General features: G+C 27.9%; 1 protein-coding gene across 1 annotated transcript; it reads left to right on the forward strand.

The window, feature by feature from the left end:
* Positions 1-17707: 17707 nt before the first annotated feature.
* On the forward strand, positions 17708-19399 carry LOC130804439 (uncharacterized acetyltransferase At3g50280-like). The gene has a single exon (XM_057668870.1). The coding sequence runs from the start codon at positions 17792-17794 to the stop codon at positions 19235-19237; it is 1446 nt and encodes a 481-aa protein (XP_057524853.1). The 5' UTR covers positions 17708-17791; the 3' UTR covers positions 19238-19399.
* The last annotated feature ends 1094 nt before the right edge of the window (positions 19400-20493 follow it).

Here is a 20493-nt window from a genome sequence, read left to right on the forward strand (position 1 = left end):
TAATAATAAAAATACGACTCATTTTTATGTATAAAATAATTAAATCAAAGTTATAATGTTAAAATAATAAGTAGTAATGATGGTTTGATTTTTTTGTATTTGATTGTATTAGCCTGATGTTTTGGCTGCTAAAGTTTCTTTGTAAGGCTAGCCGCTAGTTTAACCTTTTGAGATGTCGCGCCCCTAAGCCTTAGTGTATGATGAAGGGATTGTTTTGGCCCTTCGGAACTTTAGTTGGGTTGCAACACCTAAATTTTGACTTCAGTTGTAAAGCTTTGGCTTTTCTCTGGCATTTTATAAAATTTACTTTGCCAAAAAAAAAGAAAGTTAAAAAGTAACGTTTTATAAAACCGTAAATATAATAATAAAATTTTACTTTTCGTATTATAAAATAATAAAATAATATTTTAGTGCTTATAAAAATATTTTAAACAAAATAATATTTTTTAAGTTTAAATATTTGAAAGAAATTACAAAATCAGAAAAGGTTTAAAAATTAAAGATGGTTTGAAATGGATAATCAAAGAATTAGAGATTTGAATTGAAAATTCGGAATAATTAATCGAAAGATTAAGGTTAAGAATTTTGAGTCTGTCATAGTAGTTTGGCTAATACTACATGTCGATATATGACCTACATGAAGGTTAGAGTCTGCGTACAATCAGAAAGCAATGCCCAATCATCCTGTGTAGATATAGTTATAAGTTTTCCTTTTCGCTATATATATTATGTATAATCAGTATTTTTGGTTGGGTTGTGAGGGGATTTAAGCTATGTTAAATGTGTACTCAGCATAAGCTGACTACGTGGTTTTGTTTTTTTTTGAACCTGTCCTGGTGGGGTCAGATTTTGAGAAGATTAGAATTGATAAAGTCAACGACAATTGAAAGCGTAAAGATTAGTAATCAACAAAGTAATCTCAATCAGTCATATAAAAGAATGTAAGTAAAGCAAACCTTTATTTAAAATTATTTTAGTACTTATTTTGGATTATTGGAGAAAAGATTCCACCCTACGAGGTGATGTGATTTTGAAATGTTTGGTGCATGTGCCACTGGCTAGTTGTTATTTTGAAATGTTGTTTTTGAACTTGCAGGGTGGCTTTTGAGTCAAAAGGAAATTTTTTGGTTTATCTCATTTACTAATGGAATTCTGCCGTTTTTTCTATAGAATTTTACATATTTTAAATTGTTTCAAATGATTTTTATTATGTTATGTCTTTACATCTTTCAAAGGTTGTAAACTCTAATATTTAAATTCTTTAATAGATGTCTAGTGGATAATATAATCAGTTGAGTTATTAACGTAATAGCTCGATATAAGTATTAAGCTTCCGCATTAGTTTAAATTAATCTTTTTTAATCAACTAGTTAGTTTCAGATTATTACAATGTATAAAATTTTTTTTAATAATTCATATTACATAGCAAAAAATATAAATTATATTTAAATTTAATTTAAGTTAATCTCAATTTACTATGAAAAAATACTTTTTTACACTTAAAAAAATTTGGAATAGTAAATGATAACCCACTTTGCTTTTAGTAATCGACAGTCATGCTTTTAACTGTCCAACTACTTAGTACTTACATTTCCCTAATTGTTTGCATGTTACTTGACATGGAAAACTGCTACAACGGCAAGCTTTTGGCCTACCTTTGTGGGGGCACTGGTGTATTTGGCACCTTTTTGTATGTAAGTAAAATTAGTGTTATTTAAAATAAATTTGACAGACTTAATATTTATTCAATCTATAATCAATTAATTCTAATTGACCTGACTTTAAAATGAATTTAAATTATATAAAATTAATGAAAAAACAAGACTTGATTTCAACCGATCTAAATACCTGACCCAAAATCAATCAAATAATTCGAACGAACATCTCTAGTTAGAATAATGAGAATACATTGTCTCTTATTTCATTGCGCCAAAATCCTTTTTTTTGAATTCTAATGAACTATATTAAAATGATTTGTTAAATAATGTGGATCAAACTTTTTATTTATGTAAAGTTGTACCTGATTTTTATTACCAAAGGTTAATCGAGAATAATCTTTTATTAGTGTTATTACGAACAAGGCTAAACTAAGATTATGTACATCCGACCCTAAACCTCACCCTAAGTGGGAGTCACTTTATTAAGTCCATTAAAATAATGTAATTATGTATTTATGTAGTTATGACAATGCATCAACACATCATACATTCATTCATATACTAAGTAAACAAAGTATAATAAAATAACCAATAAAGAGTTATTTTGATTAAGAAAAAAGGACAAACTAATCACACGTAATGTTAGGTAACACTTAACTATCAAGCTCGTTCATTCCTTGATTTTCTTATTTGAGTTGATAATCAAAGTTTTAGTAGTGACAAACAGGATTATGCAGCTAATTATTCTAAATTTTTAATATAAATTCAATGCATCACTATAACATATAATCAAGTGGTTATATATGAATATGATTTGGATTACAGTTGTAGGATGGATGGTTTGACATGTGCAAGATGTTTATTTGCATAGGGCCCTGTAAATTAAGAGGCCATAAATATTAATCGACGTTAGTTTACACTATCTTTGACTTAGCCAAAATACTTGTTTTTAGTCTCTAATATTTTGAAAATAATATAAAATAAAATAAGCCTGTAAAATTAATGTGTAATTTTGCTTTGCCATAAGTGAAAGGCGCCATCCACAATTCTCATCATGCTTACAAAATAACGACTGAAAATCATAGATTGAACTAGTAGTTAAAGAATTTTCTTTTGATCGATAAAAGAAAGGATTAATTTTACTTTCTCCTAACCTTAACATCCATAGATTTATTTACTTCTATTATCACGTTGGATTGACATCACTTAAATTTTATCACGTCATTAATCCTAATCAAACGAGTTTTATTTGGCATTACTTGTTGGCAATTGGAAATTTAGGCTCAAACTTATATGTTGATTACGATTCAAATCATTTGATTAAGAATCTTATTGATATTAAATTATGGAATATATAAATATAGAAAAACGATAATCAAGCTATGTTCGTACATTTATAAAATTTAAATAAGTTTTCAGTCCAGTTGTAGTAGGGCTGGCAAAAGCTGACCCGACCTGCTAACCTGATCTGAAACCGACCCGAAATTAGCGGGTTTGGGTTTAGATTTTTGACCCAATTAATTAAATGGGTCAACTCGACCTGATCTGTTTATTAAATGGGTTAGGTTCAGGTTGAATATTTAAACCCGAAAAAAAACCTGTTTAACCCATTTATTAAATGGGTCAATCAGGTCAGGTCGACCCATATTAACCCATTTAATAACCCATTGAAAATTTCAGATTTTCTTAAATAAAGACTAAAGAGTAACTCATTGATTGAAATTGAAAATCAAAGCGGCAAAGAGACCAAAGACCAAAGATTAAATAAAGCGAAAAAAAACCCTAATTGCTAAACATTTCCCATTTTCCCGATTTCCGCCTCCATTCGTCACTTCCTCTTCTCCTTCCTTTTCTCTCTTTTGTGCGATTCAGACCTTCTCCTTCCTCTTCTCTCCGGCAGCTTCTTCTGTTCTCCTTCATCTTCTCTGCGGCACCAAGGTAAGTATTATTAACACATAAAAGTCCGATTTTTCTGTTTTTTTTATCGATTTTATTGTTTTTAGATTTGGATTGTGTTCGATTTTTTTGTGTTTGATTTTGATGTTCATTGCTGGAACTGATTTTCTCTCTTTAATTCTTGGTTCGTGTTCGTGTTCGTGTTTGCTGGAACTAATGTTCATTGTTTTTTTTTTCATTTTTCTGTTTCATTTTTATCGATTTTTTTGATTTTTTTGATTTTTCTGTTTGTGTAAACAGTTTACTCCATTTTTTTTTGATGTTCATTGTTATTTAGGGTTCGATTTTTTGGTTTTGTGTTTGATTTTTTTGTGTTTGTGTTACTGCTATTTTTTGTGTTTGATTTTGTGTTATTTAGGGTTCATTGTTCTTAATCCTCATTAAATCTCAATTCTTTCTTCCTATTATTCTATACTTATTTTCTTTATTTACTCCATTTTTTGGTTTCCTGACCAATTTTTGCAAGATTCATATGTTTTGGCTTCATCGGTTTGATTTCTCATTTCAGGTAATTTTTTTTTATTTTTTTTATTTTTATTTTACAACTTATTTTACAACATATATTGTATACTGTATAATCTTTTGAATGAAAGCTTTTGATAATCTTTTGTATAATCTTTTGAAGTTAAGTAATGTAAAGTGATAACAATATCTTATTTATGCATACTGTATTGTGTTAATACTGTATTGAATGAAAGCTTTATTTCTTATTTAAGAAGATTTCGCAAAATTTGTATACCATTGAATCTAAACTATTTGGGTCAAATGGGTCATATGGGTCAAATGACCTGAAATATATGGGTTAATGACTTGAAAAAAAAAAAAACAGGTTAAATGGGTCATTAGCAGGTTGACCCGACCTGCTACAAATCAGGTCGGGGTTTCAATTTTTGACCCATTTAATTAAATGGGTCAGGTTTAGGTCAGGGTCTATTGACCCATTTATATATGACCCGAACCTGAAAATGACCCAACCCGACCTGTTTGACACCCCTAAGTTGTAGATAAAGACATTAATGTCCACAAGTGCAAAGGTTTTGAGTTTGTTTCCTTGCAAAATAGACTAAATTAACAAAATGGGACGAGGTCTGCCAATACCCAACACTAGCAAGAAGCACCTTATATCTTTGTGTTCTACTGAGTACTGACAAGACTCTTTTAAATTAAGCACCTTAAATAATACAACGCACCTTTAATTGAAAAAAAAAATTTAAGTTGATAATTCTTATGTTTTCACTTTGTAATTTTTTATGGGCTGATTAAATATTCCTCGTATATGTATAGGATATATATTAAAATTACAAAAATATACCAAAATTTAGATATTAACTGTTGATTTTTCATTAGAGAAAAAGTGGATCAATAAACCAAAAGCAAATTAATAACTAGAGTAATTTTTTTTAATTTGGCTTAAAAGCCATTTACCAAACACTTTTTTTTTGTTGTTTGACCAATCAACAAGTCAAAAGACAATCAAAAAAGGTAAGTAAAAAACCATAAACCAAAATTTAAGGATATTTTGTACACCTTTCAGATAATTTAAATATAAATAATTTTTTTTAAAAAGAGAATATAACCAATATAATAACCTTGGAGTTCACATAAACAATTGAGTAGCTATATTACAATTTACATGTGATATTAACTTTACGGTACAACAAAATTTACGTGGAAATGAAACTTTAAACCTCCCAATTTATTGATTTACATTATAATGTTAACATAAAAAATTTAAATTGCGTCCTTTTCAAACGTTCAATTCCTCCCCCTTGTTATGTTATAGACGTAGTAGACTAATAACAAATGAATTACTCAAAACATGAACCTTATACAAAGAATCCAATAATGCTCTTTTAGGAAACCATTGATATTTGATACATATGCCCCAATTCGTAAATAACTCAAAAATCAGTGGTTTAATTATGGGCCCCACAAAAGTCAACGTATACCCTTTGGCTCATTTAGTGAGATTATCTATTCCGCTATTCATCAGATTGAAATTAAACTTTTTTTGAATCTTGATTGTTCACCATATTATAATACTTTTACTTACTATAAGAAATATTCAAGAGAATTAAAAAATATATAATAGTTGATCTTATTTTATGAATAACAAATTTAATGAAGGAAAAATAAAGACTATAAATTTTTAAAAAGTATTAAAAGAAAATAACTGGAGAAAATATGAGGATCACAATTAGTAAATTTTTTTTTTATAAAGTTATAGTGGGAAATATGTGGGGACTATAAGTAATACAAAAGGGTTAAAATGAAGTTAATAGAAGATATATGGAAACTATAAGCATTATTAAAATATTAAAATGAGGATAAATAAGGTTATTTTTATCTAAAATTTGTGATGTAGATAAAAAGATTATTTATGGAAATAAATAATAAAAAAACACAAATTAACAAATGAAAACTTCTTTAAAAAAAGAAGGAAGTATATTATTTATTCGGAGGTAGACGGCTTATCTACACACAAAGAAGAAATTGAATTACTTTTTTCTATTTGTAGTGAAAATTAAAAACCAATTAAATAAAAAAGAGATTAGATCTTAACTACTAGACTGAACCAAATCCTCACCATATTATAGGATTTTGATAGCTCACTTAAGTGCATAAGGAGTGTGAATTGATGTAGTTATATATTGTAAATTGAAAAAATATTTCATATTGTTTGGAAAAAGACTTAAATTTTTTCCTAAAATAAAATATTTATGTGCATTTCTTATTTATGTAAAGTTACAAATATATTTATATAAGTAGTACATATCTATCTTAGCTTTTGTTTGTAATAACACTAACAAAAAGTTAAGTTACGTATCTCCAACCCTATAAGTATAACCCAATGCACCCAACGTAAATAACGGCCATTTAATAACATTGGTATAATAGAACCATTATTGTTGATGTTATTGTTGATGTTGTTGATTGAAAAAAAAAATTGTTGAATTTAGAGCCCTAGAAAATTGAACATGTACAGTAAAAGTCATGCCATAACTCGATTAATTAAGATGTGGGGATAAGGTTATATTATAGTAGTTGGAGTAGTGAACCTATCACTATCAGTGAACAAATAACAACATCTATGTAATTTGTAAGCTAATGGCCGGTGGGGGATGACGGCCTTTATATATTTTGCTAGCCTGCCGCTAGCTAGCCACCTATTTTAACTATCCTATTTTAGTTCAAAGAACATGAATACAAAGACCATGAACATTGAACAATAAACCAAAATTACACACCTTTTAAAAAAATCTTATATTTTTTTTTTGACTTGAATTATCGTCATTGATCGTTGTGGGTGATTCACACATTTATGCATGTTGGAAAAATAATTTACATATGAGTTATAACTTCACGTTAAAAATTTAAAGAAAGGTTGACTAACATATAAATTTGATGGACTATTTTGTCTATTATCAAATAATTTTAGGATGGAACTTCAGTGGACTTGTGTATAGTCAACTCTCTTCTTGTGCGGATCTTGTTATTTACAAATTCAAAAACAAATTTATTAAAAAAATTATTTTTTTTAATTGGATAACTTTATAGTACATATAATCGTGTGATTTTGAATTGTAACGGAAAAGTTGGCATTTAATTGAACTTGTCAAAATTTCCATTTTCTAGTGATCGGAAGAGTAAGGATATAACAATTAACATCCAATTGCAATTATACATAATATATATTGTTAAAGTACTATTGCGACATGAATAATTCTTCATAGCAACAATTTTATTAAGTTTCCACTTTGCAATAGTTGCCAATGTAAATAGGCCTAAAACTCAAGCGTATTCTATATAGCACAAGAGACAATAAATATATACTTTTATTTAAATATTTAAAATAAATTTGTTTCATCATTTTTCAGTCCCTTAGCTTTTAATTTCTTGCTTTTAAACATCAATTTGACGGCTCTTAAAACACAATTGACACTCAAAAATAATGGTGTTTATTCTTGTCATGTCGGATCAAGTGTTTTAAGATGGGTCAAATTTTAACTTTTGTCTACATGACTTTTACATCAATATGAAATCATTTTTGAAGTGAAATTGGTTATACAAAATCGGATAAATATCGAATTGGGTTTATTTTAAACATTTCTTTTATAATGGGTGCATACATGCAAACGGGTTATTTAAATTCTTTAAAAATTTCAACGTCAAAATATAGAGGCAGTATAAGTAAATAAGTTAGCAGTGGTAGTATGCTCATAGGGATTAGCCGGTTAGAGGGATAGGGAGTATATAACTAGTAATTAGGTTCCACGAATGTGCTTTATTCTCTTTGATTCTTCTCTAATTCAGTGAACTATACTGGTGCATGCTGCTGCAGGCTAGCTGGTTAGGTTAAACCTTAATTACATGTATATATACTCCATTATTTATATATGTTTACTTATGTCTAAAGTCGTCAACCTACTGATTATATAATTCTTTTTGTAGATTGGGGTATGCACTTGTTGCTTCCTATCAATTAACATCATCAAAATTAATATATAATTGTAATATATATGAGTGAGCAATAACAGCCACTGGTATTCAAAAGAACAAATGTTTTAATTTTGAAGGTGACAATTTTAACAATTAAAATGATGTGTTAAACCGAGCTATGTAGAAAAATTTGAAATTTTATTTATAGTAAATTTATTTATTTTATTAATGAACTTAATATATATCTTTTTTTATTAACTTTTTTATATACAGGAGAAATAGGGGCTCTATACGGTCGATCACCTCGCACACCCTCAAATACCCCCTGGTGTTAAATATTAAACAGTTAAAAGTGAGTATTTTAAGTACGAATCACCCTAATGTGGTAGGATTTGATAGGGTGAGAGTTTTGTTATTTTAATTTTATTTATTATATTATTTCTTTTTGTCTTTTGTGATAATTTACAAATCACGGTTATTGATTAGAAATTTTTTTTATTTTATTTAGTCCGATTTTAAATTACTCATGATTAAATCGCTTTAATTGAGAATTTGTAAGAATGTTAATGTCTTCAATACTATCATTCTATCATCGATCAATATCTAATTTGCATCCATTTGCGTATATGCATATAATAAACCAAAGAAAGTACGTTTGATCCGAAACTAAAAATATTATCTAATTTTGATAAAAGAAGGTTAATCAAATGGGCGAAAACCTAGGTAATTTTGTTCAATGAACAAAAAATTTCAACTTGGCTTCATCTTCATTCAGTTCCACCAAATTTATCGTCACTTTTTTCATAGTCTTAAAAAAACATTTAAAGGTTTTAAATTAGTATATTTTTAATAAAAATTCCTAATTAATTACCGTACAAAAAAAAATAATAGTAATAAAATAAACAAAATCAAAAAAGGAAAATAAAAATAATAGTGATTTTTTTTCAGAAAATCTATATTATAATATTTTTATGGGAAATTCCACATGGTAGCATCTAATTTTTTTTCCTCAAATGTTTAATTTACTATTTTAACGTTTAATTCACCGATTAATTTATCAAAGTCCTTAAATGTTGTAACAATTTTATTTTCATTCAAATTATTGGCATTATAAAGTTCAAAAGGTGCATCACAATACTAATAAATAATTCAAAAGGTGCATTTTATAAGCTCAAAAGGTGCATTTCATATATTCCAAAGGTGCATTCGAAGCACTAATACATATCTACTTAATTGTTACAACATTTAAGGGCGTTGATAAATTAACCGGTGAATTAAACGTTAAAATGGTAAATTAAATATTTTAGAGTAAAAACCGAATGCTACCATGTGGAAAAATCTTACAAAATGATAAATTAAACGGAAATTAACAAGAATTTAACGAAAAATGCTACGGCAGTTAGATAGTGCATAAATTAGATGCTACCATGTGGAAAAATCTACCACTGGCATTTCATGAAAATTGAATGCTACCATGTGTAATTCCCCTATTTTTATTGAGAGTGCTTTTTTGTCTTTCATTCATAAATATACATTTTTCACACCATTCAACTTGATTAAATTTTTTTAATTTACACTCGTTAATAAATTTAAGGTTGTACAAAATATATTAATTTGATTTATTCTATTTTATTGCATCAATCTTAAAAAATATTACAATTATACGTATTTTACTTGACTAGTACAATCATGTATAATAATTAAGAAATACTTTTAATTACTATGTTATTGTAAACTTAATAGTGTGAATCCAGTCTATATAAGACTTTTTTCTCTTTTAAATGGGTCTTCACTCTTAACTTGACTTGCGGATCAAAACTAAAAACAAATTAACTAAAGTTTGCAATTGACATGGTAACATCATTAAGCCACGTATAATCGAGAAATAGATGGTACATACTAAAAAAACCAATTTATGAGTTACATTCTTACATTCTCGATAACAGACCGAAAAAGAATAGGTTTGGAGTAAAAATTAGCAAGTTAGGTATGGCTAAGTTTTACTATACTAAAAGTGCTTGTGACTCGATGAATAGAAAATTTGTATTTAAAGTAGAAGGTTTAAGATTCGACCACTGTGCAGACATCAGCTGAAAGGTTTTTTGATTGCGCGCATACCTCATAACTCCCTCCTTGAGCGGGTCAGGTATTGTATGTCTGCCTCCTTCAAGAAAAAGAAAAATCCGCTACCCGAACCCTGCATTGTGCAGAATACTGGAATGATCCTTTACCTTTTGGCTTTTACGATTAAAATTATAAGTGATCACTTTAATATTATATTAATGATCATTTTAATACTATAAAAAGAGATCACTTTAAAATTATAATTAATTACTTTAAAACTATAATTAGTCACCGTAAAATGGTTAGTGATTAGTTGTTTTAAGATCATAAGCAATTACTGGTTAAAACTATCAAATCTGATCACCTTAATATTAGTTTAAGACTGTAATTATACAACAGGTTAACCTAATAGAGTTGATTTCAACCATTCAAGAATTTGCGTATAATAGATACTCCTGAGCATGAAAAAGTTGATGATACAGTACTTATCTACTATAATTCAGTGGCCAACAATTAGTGATCTGTTCTAATTAATCATACTTAGAATCCGCTAAAAATGGGATTTTATATATTTTTATATGATTAATCTTGAACTGGCATACAGATGTCACACTATAAGATCTTAAAATTAATTTAATTTTCTGATTAATCAAATTCCATATGCAACCCAAACAAGCAAGTCAAATATTAAAATAATCCCATATTTTTACAACATGATATCTTAGAGTGCTAGCAACTGTATCCAGTATCCTTTACTATAAATATAATTAATTAATTAATTAAGGTCCCGCCGACATATCAGAAATGGCGGTTTTTATGGGTATATTTATAGAAAGATTCGATTAACCGACTTTTTGGGACAAAAGATTTGTATTTCAACTTGAAATTTGTTAATTACTATGACAGTTAGGATTATTGAGAGGATTAGTAAGTGATTAATTAGTGTTAATTAATTATTATTTTTTCTTTTTTATGTATTTTGGGGATTTGAGGAATGACAACCAACATACAGAACCATGTAAATAGTCGGCGCAACTCATTTTTACTTGAAAATACTGTCAAATTATACATTCATTGCACAAGGAAATATAGTGTTAGTTTGATTCAAAGTATTTGTATACTATTTGTCTTAATACAGGTGAGTTGTAGTACTATGACTTACGTACAGTTGGAAATTTAGAATTTAGGTTCGCATCTGTTTAGGCTATTTATCCGTTATTTGATCAAAAACCTTACATATAAAACATGAATAATCTTAACTATAAGAAGCGTTTGCTAAAAATACATCAATGTAACCTCTAACCTATACAACAAGTCATGTTGCATAAAAATAAAAAATTAAATTATAAAAAAATTAAAAAATCAAAAATATATTAAAAAGAGAAATCAAGTGAATTTATTTTTAGTTTTTAATATTTTTGATTTAATATTATTTTTTTTAGTAATTAACCTGCAAAACCGGGTACCATTTGGACAACAATGTTCTTGGGTATATGCCTCTAAAATTAAAATTATTCATCGTTAATCAAAAGTTAGAATTATTTTAGGAAAATCAATTTTCCAAAAAGTAATAATAGCATATTTGATGTAGTACACACATACAGAAATGTCCGAATATTTCTCTTGAACAAATGACTTGTAGATTGATCTATGGTTGTCAAGTAAGAAGCTAGGCTCGACTATGCATAAGCTACATATAGCTCGGTTCTATGGTGATTGAAAATTCTATTAAGATTAAATTGTGTAACATATAGACAATATACATATGTATAAATGATTGTTCAGTTCCTTATATTCCAATATTCTGAATTTCTTGTGATATACTCTCTCCCTTCAATTGCTATTAGTTTGTCATGCTTTCTAGTTAACGTGTTTTTTTGCTTTCCGACATTTTTATTTTAGGTAATATTTTTGTTAATATCGACATATTTTTTAATTTCTTTCACTTTTAATCATATCAATACAATTCATATATATGTTCGTATTATTATCTTTATTATTATCTAAATACTTGTGACATAACTAGGTGTTATATAAACAAAGGTAGAGTCGGAGTACGGTGCTTTCAAGTCACTTCAAACTTGTCAAGCTCATTGCATGTACAAGATTGAGGGTAAAATAATTCATCTACATGAGTATTAGATTCATTTAAGAAAGAAAAAAAACAAAAAAAAGTCAATTTCTCTACTTATTATCTAATTTGTCATTTCTCGTTTATAAATTCCTCTCGTTATCTACAACTTAATTGGATTTTTATGTATGTAGAAAAATCAATATTAATGACTACTTAGTTATCTATACAATAGTAACTTTTTAATAGAATTTATAGAAAAAAATTGATCAATCTAAATTCAAATTAAAGAGATTCGCTAATTAAACAATCACAAATTGTTATATTTTAGTTAAATAGCTCATTATTACAATATATATATATATATATATATATATATATATATATATATATGTATGTATGTATGTATGTATGTATGTATGTATGTATGTATAAATAAATAAATATATACATACATACATACATGCATGCATACATACATACATACATACATACATACATACATATATATATATATATATATATATATACATACATACATACATATATATACATACATACATACATACATATATATATATATATATATATATATATATATATATATATATATATATATATATATATATATTAATGTTTATTGTTTTAGTTTTCGTCCTATAAATAATAGATGTCACAAGTTTTTTAAAAAATAATTATCAATCTCTGAATAACCTAATATAAACAAGCTAGATGAGTGATTGCGACATCCATAACAAAATATAAGATATTTACGAGAGTAGAGATCATCTAAGATATTTTAGAAATACTTTCGAAAGAGGAAATCTTGTAAACGATATCACAAAAAAAAAATTAAATTAACCATTAACTTTTTCTTGGATGTTATTTTAAAGTTAGTTTTAATAAATTCAGATATATTGAATTATATATAGGATATTTTTTTAATAAATATATTAAATTCAGATAGATTTAATAAATTTATTTATATAATATTTTTTTTAAAATTAGACGACTTGACATTGACTTTTCTAAACATATACACACTAGTAAATAGTTTTATTATAGGATATTCATTAGGTGATACTTATCTGTCATTTTAAATTTCTGTGATTATCTTTTATACTTCTGCGTTTTTTTAATGTAATAAATTCAAATAAACGAGTACTCCTATGTTGGTCCATTTTATTTAATCTGTATTATTTCTATTTTTACATAATGGTCTGCCACTAATCTCATTCATACATTTTAACTCTCTTAAAATTTCATCAACAAAACTTATTATATCTCTTTATTTATTATCATTTTCTTAAAAATACTTAATTTCTCTCACGACAAAGTTATATAAGATAATATCAAAATTAAGCTAGAAGCTGCAATATGAGCCACAAGGTCCACCATTAACCACTTAAACTTGTAAAAGTGGCTGAATTTTCCACATGCTAAAATTCATGATAAAAATCTCAAACTACTATATATCAGGCTACAAAATCAAAGTTGATAATGTAATCTCTGCAGTCAAAACGATCAGAATTTAATAATGTTCACAAATTCCAAACAAGGATATCGGCCAGTATCTCGTGGATCCCGTAGTATCCACGGCAATTCGGGTCTTCCGTTTTGTTCGTTTAAACCGCGACTCGACTATGATTGAACATAGAGTCTTTGAGGACGTGCGAGGTGATTATTCGTATAGGGTTCCATCTTTAAAAAACTTAATTGAAAATAAATTTTTGTTTAATTAATTAATAAAATAAATATATTTATAATAAATAAGTCGTAAAATAAAAATTTACACAGGGCCCCCAAATTTTTCAAGACGGCTCTGTGAATGAGTCGCACATCTATAATATACTACTTTCACTATCCCTTTCTTGTTGCCGACATAGTTTAATTTTAGTTTGTCTTTTTTACTTTGTTATATTTTTATATTGAATAATATTAGACCTTTTAATCAGTGGTAAGATTAAATATTCAGCGATATAGGTTTAACAATAAATGGGTTCTAAGCCTCTGATTATATATTAGATTTTAGAAAATTGACATAGGCAACCCAAATGAAGTAAAGGAGAGGTAACCCACATACAAACCCAAAAGAGATTTACTACTAAAACTAATTGATAATAGTAAGAGTTAGTGTACTCAAGTTTATAAAATGTCATATCATGATATTCTCTTTAATATATATATTGTATTCACCAATTTCCTTTCGTTATAATAAAAATTTTCTATACAATTTAGTTATTTCCATTATTATTTTTTAATACTTCTGCTATTAGTGGGTCTAATAATATAGAGAATAATAAATGAGAGGGCGTAAAACGCACGGTAATATTTGGTCCCATAAAAGGTGAACAATTCAAGGCCGGCTATTAGGGGAGCACCATGACCTACTGCTCAGGGCTCCGATTTATAGGGTGCCTCATATTTTAGTTATATGGTTAAAATTAAAATATAGATTTTTTGTATTGTGTAGCAAAATTAAATGGATAGAGAGAGAGTTTTGAAATTTTATGTATTCACATTCAATCTAGTTTAAAAAGAAAATTATATAAATTGGTTAATAAATTTGTATTATTAGCTTGTAAATGATTAGGATATTCCAGTATAAAATTATTTTAGGTGAGCAATTTAATCTCTCTTGATGATTTTTAATTTACTATTTTTATTATTAGTTCAATTAAGATAAGTGATAATAGTGATATAAACTTTAAACTTAAAAGGATTGGCAATTTGTATTTATCTTAATAGTTATTGGTTCCATATAATTATAAAATTTAGCAATATTTTAATACATTGATAAAAATTAATTTTACTAACTAAAGTAATACGTAAATTTAGATTTTAAGGACTTATTTAAATTTTGCTCATGACTTTTTGAACTTTGAGTGATACTGAATAGTGAATATCCAAAACCAATTAACCGAGATACGTTTGCATGGGGATTACTGATTTGGATATTGAGATGCTGGAAATTTGCGATTTGCTGCGTTAATTAGTAGTAAGATAAGAAATGCACAAACCCCAACCACAATTTGTCATTATACACACTCGAGTATGTAGTCTAGTCTCCTATTCACATTATTTGTTTTATTTCTTTTTATTTTGAATTAGATATTTTTAATAGTTATGCTCTCTTTTAATTTATTATCTTCTTTTGGTTGGGTAAGACTTTTTTGCCAAATTCCTGTAATTGTTTTATTTCTCTTTTCTATTTGAGTAGTTTCAGTAATTTTTTTAATATTTGTGTAAAGTCAAATAAAACTAGTACGATAAATTTAAGCGAATACTACTTATTAGTATAGGCTGGTACACAAGCCGCTAAGGCTCGACATGGAACATTCAGATTTGACATTGCACGAGGTTTGATTAACAAAAATATAACAGTTTTTATGATTAAATTTCATTTTAGCATGAACTACAATGATAGATACTAATCACGATATATGGATGATCCATCATGATTCATGATGCAATTTTCATGTTTAGATTAGAGTTAGGAATAGTTTCTTTAGTAATTATTATTATTAGAGTGAGGAATAATTTCTTTATTATTAGAGAATAATTTTTATTTGAGAGAAAATTTACGTATTTTATAAGCACAAAAAAAAATTTATTCAAAATAATTATTGTAAATTTATGATTTGAGAACTTAAGCTCAAAACCTTTTATCATTTAATTAAACATTATATTTGATAACTATATCAGATAATAATGAGAACAAGGTCTGTTTTAAGGTCGTATTAAAATTTTAAATTAATTTCATAGTTTGTAAATATTGTAAGCATTGTAATGGTTTAACCAATGGCACAAGGCATAGTTAACTGGTTAAGAACATTAATTATCTCATTTAAACAAAGTCATTTAATTAAGAGCAATGTCTATAATATACTCTTAGACATTGTGATATTTTATCCATATACTAACTAATGTAAATAAGAAAATAAGAATATTTAGAAGAATTTAATAAATAAATATTGTTTAAATTATGTAATTAATGACTCTCAACCTATGTGTTTGTAACATAGGTAAAATAAACCGATATATATGGATTTTATAATGAGTGGCTTTTATTTATGTTGGTCTGAGGTGAATCAGTTGCTTAATTTTTAAGACATAAAAAAATAGAACTTTTTTTTCGAATTGCAATTTTCTTTTATTTTTGTATGGATTGTGACCCTCTATACTATACAGTCTAGTATACTTAAAAAAATTGTACATGAATGGACGGATATACACATCAGCTAGGCATAAGTATACCGTCTAAATGCCATTTGTTTAGTCCAATGACACTACGCAAGCTCCCAATAAAACACCAAAACAAAAGTATTATTTATAGCTCTCATAAAAACTCATCATTTCTGGTTCTCCCTGTTAAAGAATGTGCAAAGGTTTTGACCATCCTTTATTGATAGTTTGAATCTCTTATACCGCAAAGTGATGATATCCCTTCAGATTTAGGTTCTAAATCTATGATCATTTAGCATTATTATATATTTTTCACATCGAAAAATCAAGAAAGTGTAGCTCTAAATTAGTGTGAAATCTTTATAAGAAGGTGTTGGGTTATAAATTTGTGTGGACTCAGTTATAAAATATATTATTTTTTACTAGTATGGATCATTTACGGTTTGTGGATCCAACAAGAATGATCATAAATCTAAGTGAATCTCCAAAAATTTAATTTTACGCCAATCAACACTATAAAAAAATTGTTGCAACACCAACTGAAACTTTTCGAATAACCCATTAGTTAGTGAACTTCAACTGTTTTCCGACTAACAGTGTCTGGTAAAAAATATCGATCAGATTTTCTACTATCATGACTTTTAGGCGGAATTTTTCCAACCAAATTTTCGATGCCACAATATTAATATAAATTTTTGTAGAATTAGGACTGCAAAAGGAGAAAATTTTCTGTCTTTTCTTCGGATTAATCACCTATCATTTTCTGACTAATCTGAAAAATATGTTTCGACCAGTTATTAACTCACTTTATATTCTACTTTTTAATTAATTATTTTAATAAGCTTAAATGAATTCTAAAAGTTTTATTTCATTATAACAAGCTTAAAAGCTATTTTGCCACTAACACTATACAAATACAACAAATATTAAATATATACTACATAAATATCATGAGACTATAAATATCATTTTTCTTCTATTAAGCACTCTCATTCATATTTCACTACATTTGAGCATTTGAATTAAAATTGTTTTTCAATAATTAAAAGTCTAATTAATTCTCGGTGGTCTTAAACAAAGGAAAATAAAAACATTCGTCCACTTTTGTCTAACGAAAAAAAAAAAAATCAAATAAATAACCTCCAAATAAAAAATAAAGAAATGAACATTAAATATATTAAAAAAATATTAATATCAATGATTGAAGAAACCTGTCAAATGCAGAGAGTATTACTCCATAATCGGCCTTTTTAAGTATACTAAAATCCACGTCAGCAAACTTTATTAACTAACCCTTTTTCCCTTCCTCTATAAATACCATACTCCACTTCTCACAATTCCTCAATTCTCTCCCAACTCACAATCTTCTATCACTGTCCTCCATTGTTGTACCTTCACAATTCCTTCTCCCCCAAAAATGACGTGCTCAGAATCAGTCACAATCGTCTCAAAATCTACGGTTGTGCCTTCACATCCGTCCGCCATGGATGACTTGAAGCTTTCTGTTTCTGATCTTCCTATGCTTTCTTGCCACTATATTCAAAAAGGAGGTTTGTTTACAAAACCTCCATTCAATTCATCAACAATGATTTCATATCTTAAAGATGGACTTTCAAATGCTCTCACTCAATTTCCTGCTTTAGCTGGCCGATTCGTAACTGATTCTTCTGGTTACATTTTCATTACTTGTAATGATGCTGGAGTTGAATTTATTCATGCTACTGCGAAAAATGTTTTTATACGTGATATTATATCTCCTATTGACACTCCTGACGTCGTTAAGGAGTTTTTTAGTTATGATCGAACCGTCAGTTATAAAGGTCATTTTCAGCCATTAATGGCGATCCAAGTTACTGAGTTAGCCGATGGAGTTTTCATCAGTTGTGCGATGAATCACTCGGTTACTGATGGTACCTCTTTCTGGAATTTTTTCAATACTTTTGCGGAAACTTGTAGAGGAGTTAAAAGAATTACGATATCGCCGGATTTTAGTCGAGATTCTGTTTTAATTTCCTCGGCGATTTTGAAAATTCCAGAAGGTGGTCCTGTGGTTACCTTCAATGAGAAGGAGCCACTAAGAGAGAGAATCTTTAGCTTTAGTAGAGAATCTATATTGGAATTGAAATCAAAGGTCAACAATCGCAAATTTTCAACTCCGGCTTCGATCGAATTGCTTGGTAAACAGAGCAATGATCCTTACAAGGATGGAAAAATGGTTTCGAAAATTGAAAATTGGATTCGAAACGCCGTTTCCGTTTCGAAACCTCAAACCATAAACAAAACTGATTCAATGGCGGTTGAAATCTCTTCTTTTCAATCTTTATGTGCTCTGCTATGGCGGTGTGTTACACGGGCTAGAAAGCTGAACTCGACCAAAACGACAACGTTTCGGATGGCGGTAAATTGCCGCCACAGATTAGAACCGAAACTGAACCCTCTTTATTTTGGGAACGCGATTCAGAGCATCCCAACCGTTGCTGTAGTTGGTGATGTTCTATCAAATGACTTACGGTGGGCCGCGGAGCAGCTGAATAAAAATGTGAAGGATCATGGAAACGACACCGTAAGAAAGTACGTTGCCGAGTGGGAGAGTAACCCCAGGACTTTTCCTTTGGGTAATTTTGATGGGGCAATGATAACAATGGGTAGTTCGCCTCGGTTTCCTATGTATGATAATGATTTCGGGTGGGGAAGACCCGTAGCAGTTCGAAGCGGGTGGGCCAATAAATTTGATGGTAAGATCTCAGCTTTCCCGGGTCGGGAAGGTGGTGGTAGTGTTGACCTTGAAGTGGTTTTAGCGCCCGAGACAATGGCGGGTCTTGAATCTGACCCGGAATTTATGCAATTTGTTTCAAATTGTTAGGTAATTATGGTTTGAGTTGTAAATTAATGGGGTATTGGATCATTGGATCAAAGATGTAATGATGAGAAATATGGGGTTTTAATTTCTTTTTATTCTTGTTTTTCTTGCTTAATTAACCATGTATTTGTGTAATATGTTATAATCCTAATGCTAATTTCTCGATCTTACTTTGCCATGAAAATTTTGCTTTCTAAAGATGTTCATATTACTTTCTCATAATTGGAATTTCGGATTCTTATAAGTCCCAATTTGATTATAAATCGTCATACTATTTCATTACTTAATGATGAAATATGAAATTACTTAATGATAAAATATGAAAAATCAAAAGTTTTTCATTAATATTTTTTATATTCCATTTATTTGTATTTTCTCTTTATTCATGTAGACAAATACCAAACTAAACAATTCTTTTTTATGTCTCACTCATTTTATATCATTTTTCATTTTAATTTATCCCACTGATTTTATACCTTTTCATTGGCAATAGTCTCATTCTTCTTCTAATCTCATATACAAACTTAAAAATCTCTTCATTTTAACTACTCGTAATTCTTATTCTCCATTTACTTTTTGTCTTACTAGATGCAAAATGTGAGGGACATAGGGAGTATTAGTATAACTATCATTAGTTTTTAATTTTTTTAATTATGATTTTGATATTGCTTATTTATATTTTTTGTGTATTAACTATATCTTAAACTTTTTACTTTGAAAGTATTTGTGTTGACTTTTTATAATTAGAATATTGATTCTTATAGGTGGCAAATGCAAACATTACTGTGGGAAACTATTTGACAAAACAAAAATATTATACTTTATTTAAAAAAGTCAAAAATATCAATCATGAGATAAAGATTTGCACTTGAAAATTAGGAAGGATCAATTAGCCCTTGATTGAAGTTGTCAACTCATACAAAATATACACGTGGATTAAATCAGTAATTTTAATTTGCTTTAGTCTGGCAGATGCTCTAATACTATAGCTTTGGATACGAAGGAAGTACTACTAGAATCTGATTACTACATTTGCCAACTCATGTGTAATTTTCTAAATAAATATAAATGTGAGAAAATTATATTTTTACTAAAAGTTAATTTGTGAATGTTATATTTTTATATAATTAGATAATTGAAATTTGAGATTGTGAATGTTGAATTATTATTATGTTTGGATGAAAGAAAATGAAAAGATTGTAATTAAAGAGAAGAAAATAGAGGTAATAAAATAAATTAAACCAAGGAAACTAAACTAA

The sequence above is a fragment of the Amaranthus tricolor genome, chromosome 17 (genome assembly GCF_026212465.1).
Source record: "Amaranthus tricolor cultivar Red isolate AtriRed21 chromosome 17, ASM2621246v1, whole genome shotgun sequence".
Lineage (NCBI taxonomy): Eukaryota > Viridiplantae > Streptophyta > Magnoliopsida > Caryophyllales > Amaranthaceae > Amaranthus > Amaranthus tricolor.

Coding starts and splice junctions, on each gene's coding strand:
- LOC130804439 (XM_057668870.1), top strand. CDS start 17,792: ATGACGTGCTCAGAATCAGTCACAATCGTCTCAAAATCTACGGTTGTG.